The sequence below is a fragment of the Lissotriton helveticus genome, chromosome 8 (genome assembly GCF_964261635.1).
Source record: "Lissotriton helveticus chromosome 8, aLisHel1.1, whole genome shotgun sequence".
NCBI classification, from domain to species: domain Eukaryota; kingdom Metazoa; phylum Chordata; class Amphibia; order Caudata; family Salamandridae; genus Lissotriton; species Lissotriton helveticus.
This window is the reverse complement of record NC_136069.1, coordinates 1,245,906,682-1,245,929,937: the sequence shown is the minus strand read 5'-3', so window position 1 is coordinate 1,245,929,937 and position 23,256 is coordinate 1,245,906,682. Positions and strand designations below refer to the sequence as shown.

The 23,256-nt window shown below is 50.4% G+C and overlaps 1 protein-coding gene across 1 annotated transcript in view; it reads right to left on the bottom strand.

The window, feature by feature from the left end:
- Nucleotides 1-23,256, bottom strand: part of HERC2 (HECT and RLD domain containing E3 ubiquitin protein ligase 2) — a 1,611,099-nt gene that overhangs the window by 1,324,014 nt on the left and 263,829 nt on the right. Inside the window, 2 exon segments of the mRNA XM_078658234.1 lie at nt 8,908-9,063; nt 9,423-9,607. Coding sequence (XP_078514360.1) covers nt 8,908-9,063; nt 9,423-9,607 — 341 coding nt within the window.

Here is a 23,256-nt window from a genome sequence, read left to right as displayed (position 1 = left end):
TTTTTATTTTTCTAAAATTCCAAAGGGACTTAACCAAGGCCCTAACAAGACTTTTAATAGTTTTGCAAAAAATGCCAGGTTGAAAAATCTGAATTCTAAAGACAATTTAAGGGTTCTGTTTTGTGATCAGCTGGTAACCAAGAAGTCCAACAAATGCAAAGTTGTATACCCCACCGCTGATCCTCCAATGTAGGAAGCTTGCACTGTATAAACTATACCAAATTGTAATTTTACTTGAAGGTAACGGAAGCAACACGCTCGCTTCGACAGTTTGAAGCGCCTGGTAGAGGGCTTCCTAATTGTTTTACTTGCACTTTTTTAAAAAAGCATTTCAGTTTCTCTCTGCGCTCACCGTCGTAACGCCTAGTAAAGGGCTTCCTAATTGTTTTATTTGCCACTTGCTCACTTCCCTAATACCACTCGAGGCGGATGCCGGGTGGGGAAGAGTGTGAAATATTGCGCTGACTACGAGCGATAAGCTGGCAAATTTAAAAAGCGAATTTCAAAGCATTAATTTAATCTTGTTTTTATTTTCATTTTAAAATACCTGTTGTATCGTCCTAATTGTTGCTGTTAACTATTTTATCACTTTAGGAGCGGACTACTAGCTCACTACTTTGCTACTGTTTCTTCTGCACTTTGCACTTTAAATTCCTCACAGGCACCTGAGGCGGAAAGCCAGGTGACCGTAGGCCTCTCTGATCTTTAAGTCTCTCCCTTTTCCTACTCACCTTGTATGTGACGCGCTGCTCGGCCCGCAGTCTCCCTACCCATTCAGCCGTTACATCGAGTTGCTGAAGGGTTTTCAGGGACCGGCAGGCGTGCAGTTCTGTAGCGGCCATCTTGGGGGTAGGCTGGCTCGCGAGGCGGCAGTCTAGTGGTGCAGATTCGCGACGCCTTAAAACTAGGTGCCTTTCTCTCCGCGCAGCGGACGCGCGCTGCGGAGGCACCCGTCTACACCCGTCAGCGTCCCGGAGGCGGTCGGGCGCGGGCCCGGCTGGGCAGGTATAGTTAGGATGTTAAAATATACAAGGGATGAGTTGTTCTCCCTTAAGACCAATGATAACACCTGCTCTAGGGTTTTCCCCAAACCTCCTCGGAATATTCACAGATGCGCAGCCTGTGGCTGGCTACCAGGCCAGGGACTTGTCTCTTCTCTTAGTCCTGCTCCCAATAGCAGAAGGTGCTTACTGCTCAACACTAGGTCTTTGGGAAAGCATGCGCTTGACGTCCATAATGTATTAACGGACTCTAAATCGGACTGTCTGTTCTTGATGGAGACATGGCTGGGCGAGGGTGCAGGACCTGACATTGCCACTGCCATCCCCCCGAGCCATGTTATCTTCAGAAAGGACAGAACCAGCGGGAAGGGGGCGGTGTTGCTCTAGTCGTCGACAGGCGCATCACATGCTCTATTCTTCCATTGGACAATATTACTGGGTGTGAAGTTCTTGCCTTCTCCCTCTCCTTTTCTACTCAGCAATCATGTATAGGGCTCTTGGTCTAGAGGCCCCGGGCCCAATGGGCACTTTTTTTGAAGAACTCCATTCGGCTATTTCCACGCTATGCCTCAGGTCTAATCACTGTCTGCTCCTAGGCGATTTTAATATTCATATGGACAGTGTGGCTGACCCTGACAGCATAAAACTCAATTACATCACCTCATCCTTAGGGCTTATCCCGTATCTTCGGTCCCCCACGCACTGTAAAGGTCATACATTGGACCAAATTTTCTCCACTGTCCCTGTAGACCTGGCCTCTCTCGCTCCTGTTCTGTGGCCTGACCACTTTTTAGCGGATTTTCAGATCCTTCTCAAAGAGAGGAGCGTCTATAGTGGACAGTGGCGTGAAGCGCATCCCTCCAGAGCTTTCCATCGGGTTTTCCCGTCTATGCTGATGCAGGCCTTAGACACCCACCCATGCCTGCTGACGGGTACTCTGGAAGCGGATCTTGAGCTCTTGCAGGGCTGGCTGACCCAACGGTTAGCCGACTTAGCCCCTCCCCTGCCCCCTAGGACATTATCAGTGAAAGCATCCGCCCCCTGGTTTTCACCGGCACTTGCTGCATATGACGGCAATGTATAAAAGCCGAAAGGGATTGGCGTAAGCACTATGATGCAAGCGCTAAGGAAACTTACAGGGCCTTGGTTAGAGACTATCACCACGACATCACAGCTGGCAAAAAGTCCTATCTGGCTACCAGAATAGAAGATGCTTCCAGTTCCTGCAAAGAAATTTTCAGGATAGTCAAGGACTTTATTTCGCCTCTGTGGTGTACCCCTAGATCTACGCACTCTGAATCCTGGATTTCCGAACTTGCTGACTTTTTTGCCAGCAAAATTCGGACTATCCAGGCCTCCTTTGGAACTACAGATACGTCTCCCATTCCTGATCCGCGGTCCCCTTATCTGTGCTCGACCTCCGTGGGCCCTGCCCTTTGGAACTTCCCTCCTTTGACCGTACAGGCCTCCTTAGATCTCCTCACCAAATTGAAATCTGGCTCTCGGTCAGACCCATGTCCTGCTAGTTTCCTCGTGCAAATGGCCCCTACTCTTAACCATCTTGTTAACCCGATACTCAATCTCTCTCTTAGCTCGGGTGAGGTCCCCTTGCCTTGGAAACAGGCATTCATTCTGCCACTGCTCAAGAAAACTAACCTGAATCCAGAATCCCATGCCAATTACAGACCTATCTCCCTCTTGCCAGCACTCGCGAAAGTGGTCGAGAAACATGTCCACACCACCCTGTCCCTTTTCTTGAGACTACTGACATACTCCATAAATCGCAGTCCGGTTTTCGCTCCAATCTGAGCACTGAAACAGCTCTGCTCGAGGTCACCGAGGCTATTAAGGAAACCTTGGACAATGGAGGCAAAGCCATGCTGGTGATGCTGACCTTTCGACGCCGTCCCCCATGACCGCCTCCTTTCTAGACTCTGGTAGATTGGTCTGAGGGGGACGGTGTTCCGGTGGTTTAGGTCTTTTCTCTCGAATCGCCAGCAAACGGTCTGGGCCCCCCCTTTCTCGGCCGCCATGCCGCCTTTGGAGGTCGGAGTTCCGCAGGGCTCAATTTTGAGCCCTTCGCTCTTTGACATCTATATGACCCCATTGGCGGCATTGGCGGAAGATTTTGGGGCCCAGATCGTGTCGTATGCTGACGATACACAACTCTTGTTTACCTGTGACAGGGGCTGCGATTTTGACGGGGCATCCATCCGGGGCTGCCTTGGGGTTGTGTTTGACTGGTTTAGTCGCAACAGCCTCAAGTGCAATCCCGATAAGTCCGAGGTGCTCTTCTTGGGCTGCCTCGCGGACCCCAGATGGAAGGAGTGGTGGCCTACTGCCATGTTCGCTCCTGCCAGCGATTCAGGGGCTGCAAAGAATCTGGGTATTCAGATTGATAATAGCCTCTCTTTCAGGGCCCAGGTGTCTGCTCTGGCCGGCAAGTGTTTTGCGATCCTGAAGATGCTGAGGAAGTTTCTGCCGCTCCTATCCTTAAAGCATAGAAAGATCACGGTACAGGCCCTGATAGGCTCTCGCCTGGATTATTCCAACGTACTGTACCTAGGCCTTCCGGACTTCCTCCTTGCGCGTCTCCAGGTTGTGCAAAACTCCGCGGCCCGGGCCATCTTTGGCCTCACTAGAAGAGCCAGGGCCAGCGAACTTCCTAAAACCCTTCATTGATTGCCCATTAAGAAGCGGATCACTTTTAAAGCCCTGACCATTGCCTTTAAAGCCCTTCATGGTACAGGTGCCTGTTATCTTCGGAAACGGATCAGCTTCTATCTGCCTTCCAGATCCCTGCGTTCCTCCACCCAGGCCAGGGCAGTCACCCCGGTGATCCGACGTGCTCGCTGTGGGGGGCGGTCCTTCAAACATCTCGCCCCCCGGCTTTGGAACGCTCTTCCTCTGTCACTCAGATCCAACACCAATCTGCTGGCATTTAGGAAGGATCTGAAGACCCTGCTTTTTACGCAATAACTTTTTCCATTCTGTACCATGCTCTCTCTCTCTTTTTACCTTCCACTGTGGGTCCGTGATGTTCTTCAGCGCCAGGACACTCTTCGGAGTAGCCGTGCGCTATAAAAGTACCCCCTTAACATAACACCGCTGATCCTCCAATGTAGGAAGCTTGCTCTGTATAAACTATACCAAAGTGAGGTATAGTTTACACAGAGTCCAGTGGAACCCCAAAGGTAGGCAGAGGTAAAGTTATATAGAACCTTACTCTCTATTAGTGGTAGTGTGGTCGAGCAGTAAGGCAGTATCAGAGGACAGTGTTAATCATTTGTTGTACACACCCAGTCAGCAAATGAATTCACACACTCAAAGACTGAACTTCAAACCAATTGTTTTTGTATAAAAATATTTTTTTAGTTACTTTATTTTCGAGAACTAAGCAAGCCTGGCACAGGTAAGCAGTATGTACTTTACAGTAGTAATGCAATTGAAATACAGTTTTGAGTGATAATTGTATATGCACTTTGATTTGATTCACAGGATGGATGCAGAGAAAGGCAATACTTAGTAAATGCAGTACATAGACTTGAATAGGCATTTCAGTAAAATAGCAAGTAAGTAACTTTTGAGATTACTAGGCTTACACAAAGTAGTATACCTAGGTACAACTCTGGGGCATTTCCTGAAAACAGGTAAGTAAAATAATTTTGTTAGATTATGCAATTTTAAAGAACTGATTTAGTTTCTCAAACTCCACACTTAGAAACTTTTCACAGAAAAACAGTCAATGTTATCCTATGGAGGAAAATAGTGATATCGGTTTTGAGTTAAGTATTTGGTAGTGGGAGCTGAGGTTTTGGGGGATAGACTCAGGGGACCCCAAGGGTCAAGGATGCACTCTTATTACACCCTCAGCGGCACTAGGGCAGCCGGGTGCAGAGTGCTGAGGCCCAATGTTATCCAATGGGGAAAAGGGGGTCTCCGGTTGGTGGCTGCTTGAAAGCAGGCCACTGGGTTGTCGGAGCAAAGCTCCTGGACTTTAGTTTAGGGCAAATGGGGAAACAAAGTAGCACCAAAGGTGCACCCTCAACAGCACTAGGGTGGCCAGATGAGGGGGCCGTTTCAACGTCAGGCGCCCTGTTGTTTTAATAGAGAACCTTAGGTTTGCAAAAGCCTGCAGGCTGGGGGACGAAGGTCTTCTGGGTGCGACCACCACTTCGAGAGGTAAGTTGGGTGTTAGGCACCGTCGGTTTGCGCACACAAGTCCATGGGGTGGTGGGTGCAGGGGTGCCACTTGGGCTCGGATCTTCTTACCAGCTCCTGGTCACAGTTAGGGGGGTCTTCTGGATTTAGACTGCAGGCGTCGTTTGGAGGCAGGTCAGGGGTCACCCGATCTCGGGTCTGGATCGCGGGGGTGACCTCCTCGTGGGGTTTTTCCACTCGAGCTGGACCCGGGTTTGGCAGGTGCAGAGTGGGCTGGATTCGCGGTTTCCGGCTGCTGCCCGAGGATGCAGTTGAATAAATCCGGTGTTCACGGGAGAAGCAGTCTTTGGAAGTGTAAGCAGGCAGGTCCTCTGGGGTTTTCGAGGTTGCTGGCTGCAGGACACACTAGGATTTTGCAAGAGCAGGATAGAGGGGACACAAGCCTGTAGGACTGGGGCCAAATCAGTGGGCGTCCTCCTCTTGTTAGCTGGCTGCACGGCTGTTCGGTCCTTCTTTTCTTCTTGTCGTTTCGGGGTCTGAGGAAGCACGGTTCAGGGTGCCCACTAAATACTACATTTAGGGGCGTTACAGGTAGGTAAAGGGCAGAGACAAATGGGTCCCTTCCCTGGGGTGGGTACAGACCCTATCGTGCCACCCTCCAGTGGGAGGGGGGCAGGAGCCTGTCCCTAGTTGGCTAGGTCCCCCCATCCTCAAGATGGTGGGGACTCAGAGTTGTGCTTCACCTAGCTTCCCCCACCTGAGGGGTGGAGTTGGCAGATGTGGGCACACCTCGCTCTTTCCCTCACTTGTTTTTCCTGCCGGTTCTCCCACCCAAAGTGGGGAGTAGAACCAGTGGGGACCAGTTGCTGAAAGCAGCAAATGGTCTGGAGAGGCTCACAAAGGCGGCATGCCTTTGAAGCTTCCCCTTCGTGAACCCTGCCCATCCTGGGGGAGGAGGTTTGGCACCTCGTCCCAGGATGTGTATCGTTTCAGGCCCCCAAGAGCAGCAGGCTCTCGACCCAGGGGTCAAGAAACATGTCCGCTGGTGGCAGGCTAAGCAGCCACTCAGTCGAGTCACTAGAAGTTGGTCACGTTTCAGGGGGCATCTCTAAGATGCCCTCTGTTGTGCATTTTACCTTAAATCCCACACTGGCATCAGTGCGAGTTTAATGTGCTGAGAAGTTTGATACCAAACTTCTCAATTTTCAGTGAAGCTGTTATGGTGCTGTGGAGTTTATAATGACAAACTCCCAGCACCATATAGTCTTAATGGCAGCACTGCACTTACAATCCCCAAGAATGGACTTGGGCACTGTAGGGGTAGAGGGATTATGCACATGTACCCTCACCACTAGTATAGTGCACCTTGCCAGAGGGGTGACTGATCTATGCCAGGGCAGTGGTTTGTGGGCATGGCACACAGATGTGTGCCATGTCGACTCTCCACTTTGTTCTGCACCAAAACACACAGCCTGCAAAAGCAGTCTGTGTGTGTCAGGGTACAGGACTCGAAGGGTGGCACAATACGTGCTGCAGCCCTTAGAGGCTTTCTCTGGTCACAGTGCGCTGGGTACCTGTGGTACCATTTACCAGGTGCTCACATGTGGCCAGAGATGCCAATTGGGTTTAGGCTTCCATGCAATTTTAGGGAAGGAACATAGACCCTGGGTACCTGATTAGCAGGAGCCCAGGGCACACTCAGTAAAAGAACAGGGCACTTTCTCACACTGCCCCCATCTCCATTTGGCACCAACCTTTAATTTACTTCAGAGGCCCGCCAGAATCTTGGAGTCGGGCAGTTAATGTCTTACGAGTCCTCAAGGCCTGACAGGATTGCGCCCGCTTGTCCGTGCTCTCGTCCAGCTGGAGCACTCATCACACTATGGCCTTCTTGCTGCTTGTTAAGTACTTGCTTTCAGCAGCAGGTCTCTGGCAGCTTCAGGTGACTACAGCGGACCCCCACTAGTGACATGGAGCCCCACTGCACTCACTTCAGGTCTACTGCAGGGGCTGAGCAGAAGTCTGTGCAGGGCTGCCTTCATTCACTCTTGGTCCTGTCAGCCATTTGGTTTTCTCTGAGATGGGGAGAGACGGAGCCAGAGCGATTTCCTTATTTTGTGCGGTCACTCAGGGAATCCGCACCTCCCAGAGCAGTTAGCTGGTGTCATGAAGTGGATTCCAATCATCCATCAGCCCTGGTGAAAAGGAGCGAGCATACTTTCTGGTATCGCAGGCTAGAGCGGCGGAGGACTGCCTCCACCCAAGTCACAATCTTTGCTTCTCCAATTATTGTCAAAATTTCTAAGCCGGGGTTTAAAAAAATGCACAAGTATGTAAAGTACATCTACATTGCAAATGGTCAGGAAGGAAATCTTGCCTAACTTTATAGTGTTCACTGCTGCTCTTCTTAATTCTGGAATTAACACATCCCTCCTGGGCTTTGCATACCATAAGTGGAATATCTGTTCTCTGCCAACACATACGTATATGAAGCAGATCCCATAAGTTATTCAACCCTTCACATAATTTTTCAGAATGTTTAAAGGTAGCAGGTTTAGCCTTGACTTAGCATTCGATAATCTATAATCAGTGTTGGGGATTATTTCTAACTACAGTTCTCTTTAGTCTACAGATGGTGACAGCATATAGCTATGTACGGTAGTTATAATAAATGTCTCCACAGGAGGATTTCCAGCAGGGGCAAAGGTGGCATATCTATGCTATTCGGGGATCTCCTTTGTCTACTATTCAACATCTATACCTGCCCACTGGAGAAGAGTAAATGAATAGCACCAAGGGGGACTGACACAGGCCATTTAACTTCGACCACCTCAACTATCCTCTCTCGCAATACCTACAAATATATCGGATGCTACTTTCACTTTTAATCATCGTGATACACTAGTCTTTCATCCCTATACTTGGTATGCAAACTTCTCATGCTTTTAGAAGCCCACCCCATTCTAGAAGGCTGCAAGGTGATCACAATCTGTCTGGCATGATGGAAAAAAATACCATACACAGTGCAGGGGGAAATAATCACCTACCCTTTTTTTCTAAGACAACTAATATCATTATCTCTCGCCAAAAAGCCTAAGCTGGACATTATCACTCATGTAACCATGCATTTAGATTAGATTCTGGACCAGAAGTACCTCAGAACTTCCCTACGAAGCTTAGTTTTTTCCGAATCTTTAAACTGGTCCATGGCTTCGAGGATAAACAGTTTTGGATACTCACCAGAAGGCTTCATTTTGCTGTTTTAGGTGATAACTTAGGCACTTGTTGGTCAACAAATCTTAGTACCAGAGACATCCACTTTATATCATGAGGCATATGAGGCAGAAAATTGGCCCGTAATATTGCACAACTAACAGTTTAAAAAATTGTTATTGGTCATATTTGGAAAGATATAATTATTGCTAGACCTAATTTAGATTTAAAAAAATCTACCAACAGAACTCTGAAATACAACCCAGTGGCCATTAATTCATGTTATTGCTTTAACATTTATTTCACAATACATGTAGCAGATGGAATAACTATTAAATAAGAGCATACATTTTTTAAAGGGTTATGTTGGCCTATATCACAAACAAATATTTAGAAAGGTTAATGGCTCCATATTCAAATATTTCACATTAAATTGTTTACTGTAATGTACTGTTTAATGGATCAAAGCTAACATTTAACAAATTAACTATCAATTTTGATACAGCAATGCTAAATGAACAGAATGAGTTACCAGTTAAGTCTCCTTCCACAACACGAGATACTTCTGCAAAGTGCCTTTGACTGCTGGAAGCAATGCTGGTTGCCACAGGTAGAATGTCTCCAATGTGTGTGCACAAAAGAGCGGTGTATTTCTTCAGTAAGGAGCCAACACCCAAAAGTTCAGGACCTACATATACAGTGAAAAAACACTCCATGAAATCAAGTCTTGATGTAGTACAATTTCAGACAAGGACTAGAATTTCCAAGCAGTTCACTTTAAGGACGAAATCAGTTAGCCATTCCAAGCAACAGCATAAGTAGCCTGGCCCAAATCTCAAGAGCTTTAGTGATGCACAGAAGAAATTATCCTGAATCCTGATGCATTTTACCAAACCTGAGTGCCTCGTAAATGATTCTGACAAATAGACAATCTTTCGACCATTAATTGTTGCAACACAGTTAACAAATTATATACATGGTCAGCAACGAAAAACAGACATATTGTTGGTTTGAATATGAATAAGCCAAAGTTTAACAAAAACTTACTGTACGAGGTAGAAAGTTGACTGACTCCATCGCCTGGGTAAAGTTTGCTGATAAGCAAACGTTGAAATCGCAGCAGCAAGTCCAAAGAGGCTGATCGTTCTTTACTGTAATGATCATGGTCCAGGCAGGAAGAGATTCGACGGGCTACATCTTTCAGCTTGGCTATAGTCTGAGAGGCAATATTTCTGGTTGGGAATGAAAAAAAAAATGAATCTGTAAAAAGGTAGCAGGCTTTGTGAGAAAATGAAAATGTTAGCTCTTTGGTATATTCTACAACAGAAATAGATCTGTTCCACTGTTAGCACTGACAAAATAATCTTCATCAAATGCATATAGCTCGTAAATAAATATCATGCAATACAAGCAAAATATATGGAAATTAAATGGAAATATTTGACTTCTTCATACCTAGAATTCATTATGTTTAACAGTAGGGACGGAGGGGAGAGGGGCCGCAGGATCATTATAACCGTGAAACATGCTTGCAAAGCACCTCAACATTTCGCTTTATGACAATTTTATGGAATTATTAAAGACCCATCATTTTACAAAGTGTAATTAACAACATTTCTCAAACATCCTCTCCCTGGTGAGTTTTTATTGCATGGCACAAATCTCTTAAAACCTTTCTATACTTTTGAGGAATAGGCCTATCATTAACCCACGGAGTGCACTGCTTTCAACGAGTGAGCTCTTGCAACTGCTTACATTTGTTTTAAGTATGACTTTGACTTAGTTTCACATACAAAAAAAAAAAAATCATTCTTTGACGTTGAACTTGAGGCTAAAGTCAGTCACATTCATATGATAACAATAGCAGTGGAGGGTTGTGGCCTGACTGGGAATTGGGTGAGACACAGATCGCCTGAGCTCCGTGATCCCGTGGGCCCTTTACAGGTCTACAAGCCAATTATACAGGGTTCACCAGTACCCAGTGCCACCTCTACTGCTACAGAGTGGGGTTCACTCGCTGAAAGACACCTAAGTAGCCCAAGACGCAGATAGAGATACATTTCGGCCTCGGCACTGCCTTGGGCCAGAGAGAAGGCACCATCTTGTGACCTTGATGCAGCTCTGCTGGCCCGACCAGCCCGAGAGCGGAGCTATTCCTGTGGCGCCAATACTCTTGGGCACAGCCGCAGACAGGCAGAGGTGACCCCTGTGAGAAACCAGTAACCCAGTTGGGTTGCTGCTAGGACCCCTTACGGAGGAGACTCTTTTCATTGCCAGCCCAGAGAGGGCTCAGGGAGGCCCGGACATGCCTGCTCTCATCGCGTAGACAGGGGTTGCTCTGAAATTGGGGCCCCATAACCCCCTTGTGCCGGATATCACCTCTATGACCACTCGAGCCTGAATGAGGCACCGCACAACAGTAGGGATAGAGCGCCTGAAGCGCTGGTGGGCAGACGCGGCCTGCTGCTCAGCTGGGACGTCTGCATGAAGCCCCGGCACGGGCCATCTGAGGTCATCGAACTGACGGGCACTGCAGAGATTGCCCACTGCGGATCCTGTGAAATACTCAAGCCCTTCCCTCATCCGATACCCCTTTCCTACACCTTAGGTGGAGCAGTCCTCAACCCTTTACCACTTATTTGCAATGGGAAGGCCCTGATCACTGGCCTTTGCATGGAGGCTACACCGTACACTGTTGATTTTCCTGCCTGCTCTGTGCCCACCTCTCACAACCACCAAATGAGTCTATAAGCTCTGGGTAAATGCCAAGACTTGCTCTGATAATGGCACTGGCCACAATGCTAGGGGCCTCACTTTTCTGACCGTATTAGGGAGTTGTTCCCCACTTGACCTATGGAACATACAAGGGTCCTATGTGCCCCAGTGAGGCGCCCAAAGGCAGGCACCCAGAACCGCACCATATTCCTCGCCACCAGACCCTTGACTGGATTCCCCAGACAGCCTCTGCTTCCCTCTAGCAAACATATTAACGTGGTGCCATGACCTCCCACCTCTGTTCATTCTTGAATAGGGCAAATTGAACTGCTCGTGCTTGACAGCCCCCCACGTTGCCCCGGAACAAGACAACCGATGATAACTTTGATTTCTCTTTGGTCCAAGCCCGCCACAACCATGAGCGATAAATTAGACCCGCCACGGCAAGCTGCCACACCTGACCTCAGTCCAACTATCACACAGGACTACATTGAGCAGGTACTAAGTGAAATCCGCAGGGGAATGACTTCACTGAAAATGGACTTCAAAAGCTGCCTTAACAATTTGCGTAGAGATATCACAGCAGTGTGCAACTGGGTGGAAAATCTCGAACGCACCATGGTCTCTCGGGCTGAAGACCAAGAAGCACTGGGGAGATGGGTGAACGCTTTAAAGGAACAACACATAGATTTCCAGGCGAAGCAGGAAAACTTAGGAAATTGTGGAGGCCGCAATAACATTAGCATAAGGAGGATTCAACGAGGCATTGAGGGTGATGACATTTTTACATTCAGTAAAAACCTCCTCACTGCCATCAGAGGGGTTGACAAAGGCCAGACTTTAATCCTACATAGAGCGCACAGGGTAGTGCCTTCTGCTATCTGTCCAGACGACCCCTCTGATATACTGACCAGAGTAAAAAAAGAAGCCATCCTGAAAGCGGCATGGAGAAAAGCGTCTTCCGGCGACACACCCTGCAAGTGTACCAGGACCTCTCTTAAGTGACACTGAAAAAGCGATGTGATTTCATTCCAATAACTGAAAAATTTAGGGCGCAAGGCATTACATAAAAGTGAACTCACACTTTTGCCCACCTATTCCAGTGGAGCAGTAGGAAACAAATACCCCACTCACTACAAGAAGCAAAGTGCTTGCTCAACCTCCCAGAAGACGCTCTTGACAAGGCCCCTCCCAAACTACCTACTCTGGCACTTGGAAGCCCGCTTGGAGGTCCGTCCATGGTATTGCCGCCGCAGCCTCCCACTCTACCAAAGACTAAATCATCGCTCATCTTCACAATATGTAACAGGACTCTGCAAACTCACAGGAGGAGGACTAATGTAACCGCTGATCCTCATTATAGACTCAACCCATCCACACTGGCAATCCACTAGACAGACTCTGCATTTCATGGCTGGTCCCACAGACTGGAGCCAGACTCATTATGTTTAGAGTATTATTTGATCTCACTAACCATCTATTTTCCTTGCAGGGCCTTCCCTGCTGATAGATCGACCAACCAGCTCTCCCTCCTGCTGGATGATTCTCCATTAAGGGTTACTCCTCAGACGAGATAGGGATGGCTTTTCCCACCCATCTCCGGATGAAGTGGTCCCCTTGTTTGGGCCCTGTTGGCCCTTTAGTTTCTCAGATATCCCTCCACACCCTTCCTAGCAAATCCTTCAATATCCCTCTGTGCCTTAGGTACACAGTTGCACTGACACAGTGAAGACAGAACTAAACTAACATGTACATCTTAAAATGAAGACAAATTGTGGGAAAGGCACCTGTAGAGAAGGCCCTTTAATTAAGGTGCAAATTAAACCATTTTAATTCATGTTGTTTATGTGTTTTAAACTGTTATGCAAGTAAATCGTAGGATAGCTGCAACTAGATTGCTTGAGTGCTACCACTAGCCATCTCGGGTACACCACATAGGGATAGTGGCAATAGAGGGATTCTATTTAAGGCCTGTTTAAAGCCAACATTGTGGCCAAGACTGAGATGCAGCCAATAGAAAACTGTATTACCAAGCCTGGTAAGGACGGGGGCCAAATGTCTACTCTGCGGCAAAAAAATACACTTGTCTTACCAAGTCAGAGGTCTGTCCTGTCTTTTTGGTTTCAAGAGCTTTTTTGTTTCCCGTAGGAAAAAAATGCTCATGATGACATCTTACTGAGTTGGGAGTGGTCAGGTGAAAGGAATGTAATCCCACATGGTAGATCACCAATATATAGATCCAGCAGGATTGAACCAGCATTAATGTGAGTCTTCAAGAAACCTGGGGATTTGCAACACACTTTAATACCCTCTACAACAGCTGCCTGTCTTTTCTTCTAACTGCACAGGTTATTTGGCCACTTACTAAGTATTAATGCTCACTTGTTTTCTTTGATTAAGTGATTATAAGTATTTCTTTTAAATATATTTACTAAATTTTATAGCAAAATATATATAACATTAGTTTTACACCACGATGCTAAATAGTCATAAGGTGTAGTCACATTTATAGAGATAATTAAAAATGGAAACCACCAATTTCTTTACTTTAATATCAATACATTATGTATGAAGATGCTCTGTAGACCAACGTGTGAGCACTTAAACTGCTAAAATGATAAAGTACGAGTTACTTACCTTCGGTAATGATGTATCTGGTAGAGACAATTCTAGCTGCAGATTCCTTCACGTAGATTTATCCCCAGGAATGAGACTGAATCTGGAAACTTTTTGCCACAGCATCCCGGCGCGCCAGGGGCAGGGCGATATCAGGCAACTCCGCCCAGGCGGCGTCCGCAAGGTCACATAAGCCCCACCACAGCGCACCTACGTCAGTTTTCTTCGGATAACTTTTCCGCACCGCAACACGGAGCCACTAGACAAAAAACTGTGGGAACGTGGGAACAGTGTGCGAAAGAGTATACAAAAAGGGAGAAGACCCCATAGAAAACAGTGCAACACCGCAGTGTCCAAGGGCAGGGAGAGAAAGAAGAACAGAGCAGAGCCCTGAGCAGTCACCCTGCCAATACATAGACAGCCACCCCTCTCCCTCGGAGACAGGGAACCTGCGTAAAAAGTCATGGCACATGCAGCAGGCCTACTACCCACACCCCGAAACAAGGAAAGGGAGACCGTCCTAACCGGCAGGAACAACCAACCTCCAAACCACCCAGCATAGAGGGTAACCACCTCCCCCCAAGAAACAGGGGTAAGGGCGACCAAAGGACCCCAACTCAGAAGAGGCAGAGGGGCCAGGACCCTTAGCAGTAGAGGAAGGGAGGGAGGGTAGAGTTTTGAGGCAAACCTCCCCAACCTAAAGCAGCCAGAGCAGCGGGGCATAGGAGCACCAGAACCCCAACTTCCCAGAACCAAAGAGAAGGGAAGAACAGCACCCAGACGGAGCCCCCGTCAAGAGCAAAGAAGGTACTCACAGAGGACATAGCTCCCCACAAGGAGGCGAGTACCGAAGATCAGCCATGGGGTTCTCGCAGAACTGGGAGGTAGGGAGGGCCATGAAGGAATCTGCGGCTAGAATGGTCTCTACCAGATACATTGTTATCGAAGGTAAGTAACTTGTACATCTGATAGACTACTAGCCACAGATTACTTCACATAGAATAGATACCCTAGAAATACCCACGGGGAAGGAGGGTCTGCGAAAGGACCCCACCAGTCTGGACAGGACAGGGGCCCACAGGGGATCTGACCTGTAGACCAGGGAGTAACCTCGCCCCTACCAGGCAAGAGGACCCCCCACAAGTCCAACACCAGCAACCCCAAGTGGGATGTAGGAGGAAGAAGGAAGAGTGAAGGGGCCCGCATGCTCCCTATAGAGTAGCGTTCTTCAATCTGTGGGGTGCGACCCCCAAGGGGGCCATGGAGTCCTGGGAAGGGGGCCACGCATTTCCAGGCCTAACCTCTGCCTGGAATGCAAAATGTCCTTTTCCTTTTGGACAAACGCAGGGACCCTTCATTTCCATTCCAATCGTTAAAATGCTTTCTGGTGAAGTTAATTGACTCACGCTGTAAATAGAAGAGGCCTGGTAAAACAATCCTTCAAGTAAGTGTTCATGCCAGGGTGCCTGCTTGCCTGAATGACATGCAAATGTGTGTTAGGATTTCAACTGCAAAGGGTGCTTGGGTGTGGTTCTTGCTTTAATTGCTTGAATCACTTGAAGCATTATCATGGCAAAGATGTCTTTTTTTTTGTTGCTTGGTGGTGCAAAGAGTTAACTGGTCTGTGAAGTGCCTGCTTTTAAGCATAACTGCATGTACACAGTGCTTAGTACCCCTGGGGAGGTGTTGAAGGGACAGATATGCAAAAAAAAAAAACAGCAACATTACTTATGGTCTTATATTACTCAAATCTACATTTTGGAAGCTCCATTTTATTTTAAAACTATTTGCACAGTTTGTAGGACTCTATATTATAATGTGTGTAATGCAAGTATAAAATAAAGACTTATACATTCACTGTGCTTTCTGTCACAGGCTGTGACCAAATAGCACTAAAAATACACAAGTCACTATTCTCCACTGCGGCAACCAAATGTTATTCTGTGTCTATCTGGTTACACACAGACCTCTGCAGTGCAATAAATATTAGAGGTTTCATAATGTACTACAGTATATTTATATTTCATTTAAGCTACCCACTGGGTACATTTATTTTTCATTTAATCTACCCATTATTCTATATGCAGCTGCCTGATGGTGAAAGACATAAAAAATTAACAAAATATTTTAGGGCTGATTCATGAGTGGCTTGCGTTGCCAGAGTCACTTTTTTTAAGCTTTGGCAACACAAGCGTCTCAATCAAATCTATGAGTCGACGCAAAGTCACCCTGTGTGGCTTTGCAAGGTCTCATAGATATGGAGAAAGACAAAGCAGCGCACGTCGCTACGTTGCCTTACTCTAAGTCAAGTAGGCATTCCATAGGCATTGCAGTGGGTGTTCTCACGCAACACCCATGGATGTTGACGCTTCCCCAGTTTTGTAAAACCATGTCAAACTGGGGCAGCGCCAAAACCTTACGCCTCCCCACAGCAGGTGTAACAAGGAGAAATGTTTTCATTCCTCCTTGTTTTTCCTCTTTCTATGTGTGTTCCTCTTTCAATGTGCGCTGCATTCTGCAGCACAAGTGGAAAGAGGAAACCCCCTCTCTGGATTGTTTTTGCGCAGGAAGGTGTCCCTTCCTGCACAAAAACAATCCTGCCTTTGTTGGCGTTAGGCAGCAATTTGTGAGCCAACGCAGAGGGAAAGGACAGGAATGCACCATATTTCATAAATAAGATGTATTCCTGTCCTTTCACATTGGCTTAAGGCAGAGCAGCAAGAAGACTTGCGGCGCTGCCCCACACCAATGCCTCATAAATGAAGCTCTTTATTTTAGCCACACCTTTGACCATGCCCCCACACTTACTGACTTTTGGCTTGCTAAACACTGTTTAATTTATTTCCCCGATGTAAAAATTATTTTCTGTGGGAATTTGGGGCAATTATGGTTGTCGATAGTTGCCAATGACGAGGAGGACCAAGTTCTAGAAATGTTTGTCAGGAGGGGGTCCTTACGCTTAAATGTTTTTGACAGGGGGTCTCGACATCAAAAAGTTTGAAGACCTCTGCTATAGAGGAACCAAGGGCAAGGCCGGAGAGGCCCAAGCACCTCACTCCACCCCCAAGGCAACAGAGCTTCCACCCAACGCCAGGACAGGCAGAGGAACCAGAAGAAGCCTAGAGGGCCCAAGAAATCCAAGGAAGGGACGCGCTCACCCAGAGTGAAGGCAACAGGCCAGCCAGAAAAGGCAGCCAAAGCATAAGCCACCAGAAGCAAAGACACAGAAGCATCCCAGCTCTCAGCACAAGAGCTGGAAGGAGTGGGAATGCCCAGACCCACTACTACAAGGGTCGCGCATACAACCTCAAGAAGCAATAGCAACATACAGAAACGCCATGGAGAACAGGCACCCAGCACTGCCCAGCAGAACATACCTATAAAACAGCTACCACTACCCCACATAGGGTACGGTAAGTCCCGAGACACGGGAACCCTCTTTGGAAGAACTTCCGAAGCAGAGGAGAAAAAAAAACTCACGGGGGAAAAAACAGCCCCGCGGAAGGCTTGACATAAGCCCAGAGAAAAACAGAAGGCCTAATCTCAGGGCCAAGTCTGTGTAACAATTCCAGCAAAAACACACACACATGCAACAAGGGCCGTCCAGCAGCCAGCAATGCCAAAGTCCCAGCAAGAAGAACTCAACGGCCAGCAAGCACAAGTTACTACTTGTGTAACGATATATCTGTAAGAGACATTAGTTAGTATTAGATTCCTTACCTTAGAATATCCCCAGGCGTCAGACTGGATCCGGAAACTTTTTCGTAGCAGTACCCTTGCGCGTCGGTAGGCGTCGTCTGCGGCTCCGCGTCCGTCGTCGGCGTCGTGGGTGCCGTGATGACGTCGTCAGAGTACTTGGACGCCGCCTCCGCGTGCTGACGTCAGTTCTTAGACACAGCTTTTCCGCGCCAGAAACGCAGAACCATGTTAAAAACCAACACTTTTGCCATTGAAACTAGGGCCCTGAAAGGGGGTAACCCTAACCCTAGATATCGGTTCGCAGAACGGGGAGGATGGGTGGGTGGGTCGGTAAGGAATCTAATACTAACTAATGTCTCTTACAGATATATCGTTACACAAGTAGTAACTTGTGCATCTGAAAGAGACACGCTAGTATTAGATTCCTTACCTTAGAATAGATACCCCAGCAATACCAACCCCGGTGGTGGGTCTGCGAACCAATAATCACACCAGAAAGTCCTGGAGGACAGAACGGCCAAAGAAGCCATCCCTCCGGACTTGGCTGTCGAGGCAGTAGTGTCTTGCAAACGTGTGCAGCGAGGCCCACGTAGCTGCCTGACAGATGTCTTGTAAGGGCACTTCCCGGCCCAGGGCAGTTGTAGTCGCCGTGGCTCGGGTGGAGTGAGCCCGTAAGCCAACAGGTGGCTCCTTCCTAGCCAAGGAGTAGCATGCCTGGATACACAAGATGATCCACCGGGAGATGGTCCTCTTGTGCACCGCTTTCCCCTTCTTAGCGCCCACGTAACCAACAAAGAGTTGGTCATCCACCCGGAACTGGCGTGTGCGATCCAAGAAAAATGAGAGCGCAAGTTTTGGGTCCAGACGGTGGAGCCGCTCTTCCTCTTTAGAGGGATGCGGTGGCGGGAAGAAGGTTGGCAAGGTGATAGACTGCCCAATGTGGAAGGCCGTGACAACCTTGGGCAGGAAAGATGGCTTGGTACGCAACACCACTTTGTCCGGATGGACAGAAAGGAAAGGTGGAGTACAAGAAAGAGCCTGGAGCTCACTCACTCTCCTGGCAGAGGTGATGGCAACCAGGAAAGCTGTCTTCAGAGTAAGAAGGCGGAGAGGACAGTTGTGAAGTGGCTCAAAAGGAGCGCACATCAGAAACGTAAGAACCAGGTTCAAGTCCCACTGAGGCATCGCAAACGGAACAGGAGGGAATGTGTGTGTGATGCCTTTTAGAAATCTACTTACAATAGGGGACTTGAACAAAGAAGGTTGATCAGGCAGCCTCAGAAAGGCTGAAAGGGCAGAAAGGTAGCCCTTGATAGTGCCCAGAGCAGAGACCTGCTGGGCAAGAGAAAGAAGGAAGAGAAGAACCTCAGAGAGAGGGGCAGCAAGAGGATCCACAGCCTTTGCTGTGCACCATGCCACAAATCTGTTCCACCTGCAGGCGTATACCGACTTTGTGGAGGGACGCCTGGCTGCCAGAATGACGTTACAGACTTCAGGAGGCAAATCAAATGGCCTCAACTGTCGCTGCTCAATCTCCAAGCATGGAGGTGGAGACTGGACAGGTTCGGGTGGAGGACCGTCCCCTGCTGCTGCGACAGAAGGTCCTCCTAAAGAGGCAGACGAACCGGGAGATCGACTGACATACTGAGTAGCTCTGGATACCAGTACCTTCGTGCCCAGTCCGGAGCCACAAGGATGACTTGGGCCCAGTCGCGCTTGATCTTCTTCAGCACTCTGGGCAGAAGTGGTATAGGAGGAAAGGCGTACAACAGACCGCAACTCCACTCGCGACGAAAAGCGTCTCCGAGCGAGTGCCGCCTTGGAAATTCCAACGCGCAGAACGGATGACATTGCGCGTTCTCTTCAGTGGCGAATAGATCTAACCAAGGCTCTCCCCATTGCTGAAAGAGGCCTTGCGCCACGTCAGAGTTCAGACGCCATTCGTGATCCATCATGCACCGACGGCTGAGCTCGTCCGCCCTGGCGTTCAGAGAACCTGCCAGGTGTTGAGCCACCAGGGTCACGCCCTGGCATTCCAGCCATTGCCAGAGGCGCAGAGCCTCCTGGCAAAGGGTCCCCGACCCCACCCCGCCCGGTTTGTTGCAGTACCACATGGTGGTGGTGTTGTCCGTGAACACCTGCACTACACTCCCCCGGACAGAGGGGAGGAATGCTTTCAGTGCTAGACGAATCGCCCGTAACTCCAACAGGTTGATGTGGAGCCGGGCCTCCGACGGAGACTAGAGGCCTCTGATCTCCGCCTCTCCCATGTGGCCTCCCCAGCCCTGGAGGGAGGCGTCCGTCACAACTACGTGCTCCGGTTGGGGAAGGGAGAGGGATCTGCCGCTGACCCAATCGCGGTCCTTGAGCCACCACTGCAGCTGTCTCGCAGTGCCCTCCGAGATCAGGACGTGGTCGGAGAGGTTGCCCTGATGCTGGGCCCACTGAAACTTCTTGTCCCACTACAGATCCCCCATCCGCCACCTGGCGTGATGCACCAGCAGGATGCAGGAGGCCATCAGCCCCAGAAGCCGCAGCGTCAACCTGACCGAGACCCGGGAGAACGGCTGAAAGATGGGAATCAGAGCCTGAATATCCCAGACACGCTGTTCGGGTGGATAAACCCAAAACCGCGCCGAGTCGAGAACCGCTCCGATGAAAAGGAGCTTCTGAGAGGGGCACAGGTGTGACTTCGGCACATTGATGGAGAACCCCAGCCGGTGCAGGAGATCTGCCGTAGTCTGGAGGTGGCTGACGACTGTCTGGGGCGAGCCCGCCTTCAACAACCAGTCGTCGAGGTAGGGGAAGACTGAAACCCCTAACCTGTGCAGATGAGCTGCGACCACCGCCATCACCTTCGTGAACACCCGTGGGGCGCTGGTAAGGCCGAAGGGGAGCACGGTATACTCAAAGTGCTCGTGGCCAACCGTGAACCGCAGGTAGCGCCGGTGGGCCGGCAGGACGGGGATGTGGAAATAAGCGTCCTGCAAGTCCAACACTACCATCCAGTCTCCTGGGTCCAGGGCAGCTAGGACCTGAGCCAGTGTCAGCATCTTGAACTTCTCCTTCCGGAGGAAGCCGTTGACGTTCCTTAGGTCCAAGATAGGGCGTAGGCCCCCTTTGCCCTTCTTGGGTACCAGAAAGTAGTGGGAGTAGCAACCACACCCTACTTCTGGCCCAGGAACGCGCTCGATGGCCCCCTTGGCCAAGAGGGCCGTAACTTCCTCCTGCAGAAGTCGCAAATGATCCCCTGATACACGGTGGTTCTGCGGTGGCATGGCTGGAGGAGTCACCTCGAAGAGGAGGGAGTAGCCCCTTTGGACGATCTGCAGCACCCACCTGTCCAAAGTGACGGTGCGCCAGTGGAGGTGGTGATGGCGAACCCTGCCCCCCACTGGCGCCACATGGGCCTGAAAGCACGGACTAGGAGGGTTTAGAGGCGGATGCTGTGGGAGAAGGTGTGGACTGACCTCGCCGTTGTCCCCGACCGCCGGTTCCCACGGCCGCCACCGCGTTGGGTATTACCCTGCGGAGCGTGGCTGGCAGCACGTGTGGGTACACCCCTTCCGTGGCCACGAAAGGAATGAAAGGCAGCCGATTGCTGGCGCGGGCCGAGAGGCCCAAGGACTTGGCCGTAGCCCTGGAGTCCTTAAAGCGCTCGAGCGCATGGTCTGCCTTGTCGCCAAAGAGGCGACGGCCATCAAACGGCATGTCCATCAAGGTGTTCTGGACATCGGCCGAAAAGTTGGCGGACCTCAACCAGGCGTGACGTCTGACCGCCACAGTCGTTGCCATCGTTCTACCCAGTGAGTCAGTGGTATCCAGCCCACACCGTATAGAATATTTGGCTGCATCCCGGCCCTCCACAAGGGCTTGGCCGAATTTGGCCCGTACCTCCAACGGACACTCTGGCAGCACTTCCGCAACCGTATCCCACAGAGAGTGGGTGTAGCGGCCCAAGAGGCATGCGGTGTTGGAAGACCGCAGTCCCAGACTAAGGGACGAGAAGATCATTTTGCCATACTGCTCGTACCTCTTGGATTCCCTGTCCGGCGGTGCCGAAGGGAATGCGGTCTGGAAATTGGAGGCCTGGATGACCAGGCTCTCGGGAGTAGGGTGGGTGGACAGGAAACATGGGTCGCCCGGGGCTGGGCGGTGGCGTCTGGCCACGTTCCTATCTACGGGCGAACCCGTAGCGGGCTTGGACCAAGTGCCCAGAAGAACGTCGGTCAAGGCCTCATTAAAGGGCAGCAGAGGCTCGGCCGAGCTTGACTGCGGTTTAAGGACCTCAGTGAGGAGATTAGTCCTCACGGCCGCGACGGGGAGCTCAAGGCCCAAGGCCTTGGCAGCCCTCATCAACACCACACTGTAGGTTGCCCCCTCCTCCGAAGCCATGGTAGGAGGGGAGGCAAAACCAGTGTCTGGAGAGGTGTCCAGGCCACTGGCCTCCCCAAGGTCTCCTGCCCAGTCCTCATGAGACTGACACTCACGGGTCAGAGGGTCCTCAGACCCCTCCCAATCCCCTTCATCACCCATCTCCTGAAACTCAGGGTTCTCAACTAATGGAGCCTGCTCATAGAAGTAAAACTACCCAAACGCCGTCTGGAGCGGCGCCCACCGGGGCCGTCCCGACGTCGGAACAGGAATGAAGGGGGCATCGGGGACGGCGCCGCCCGAGGACGGCGCCGGAGGCGACACCTGATGGTCCGACGCCGGGGAGATCGTAAGGTCCACCGGTGACGATTCAGATCCCGAAGAAGGTCTAGCGGGGTCCCGCGGCGCCGGGGCCGCTGTACCTTGTGGCGCCGGGCCCTAAGGCGCCGGCGGCGCCGGGCCCGAAGGCACCGGCGGCGGCGGGAAAGCGGGAACCTGCGGCGCCGGGCCCGAAGGCGGCGGCGGCGTCGGGGCCAAAGCCCCCGACCCGCTAGAGGCCCCAGACGGGTCCGCTGGGCCCGAAGGCGCCGCGGAGCCCGTCGGAGGAGAGAGTTTCCTCATGGCCATGAGGAAGCGCTTGATCTCCCCGGCGTCGCGTTGAGCCCAGGGACCGGAGGGTGTGGAGCTGAACGCGGCGCCCGCGACTTTGACGGAGCCGCGTGGGCGGTGTCACCCGAACCCCCGGCCGCATCGCACGAGCGTCGGGGAGGAGTCCGCAGAGCGATGACGCCTCTTGGACTTCTTGTGCTTCTTACCTGACGACGACTTCGACCCGGAGGAGAGCGGCCTACTCTCGGAGCTGTGGTGGCTCCGAGCCCGCGACCTGTCCCTCGACCTCCCGTGGGACCGAGACCTCTCGCGGCGCGGGACCGACTGCCGGAGTTCGAGTCGCCTGCGGGACCGCTCCCGCCTGGCTTTCGAAGAGAGGGCCCGGCAGTCGGAGCAGGCCTTGTCGTCGTGATCGACGCCTAGACAAGTTAAACACAGGTGATGAGGATCCGTGACCGACATCGTGAGGTCGCAATCCTCGCAGTGCTTAAAGCCAGGCATCCCTACGGCACCAATCGGAGTCGAAAGACTTCGAGAAATGATCAAAAAACGATCAAAAAGTTAGTAAAAAATTGACTAGAGTTACTGCTTTTTCCAGATTTGCGCTTGCTGGCGCGGAAAAAAGAAGAACTGACGTCAGCACGCGGAGGCGGCGTCTAAGTACTCCGACGACGTCATCACGGCGCCCACGATGCCGACGACAGACGCGGAGCCGCAGACGACACCTACCGACGCGCAAGGGTACTGCTACGCAAAAGTTTCCGGATACAGTCTGACGCCTGGGGATATTCTAAGGTAAGGAATCTAATACTAACGTGTCTCTTTCAGATACACCATCTACAGCAAGGGCATCCAAAAGGCCCAAACC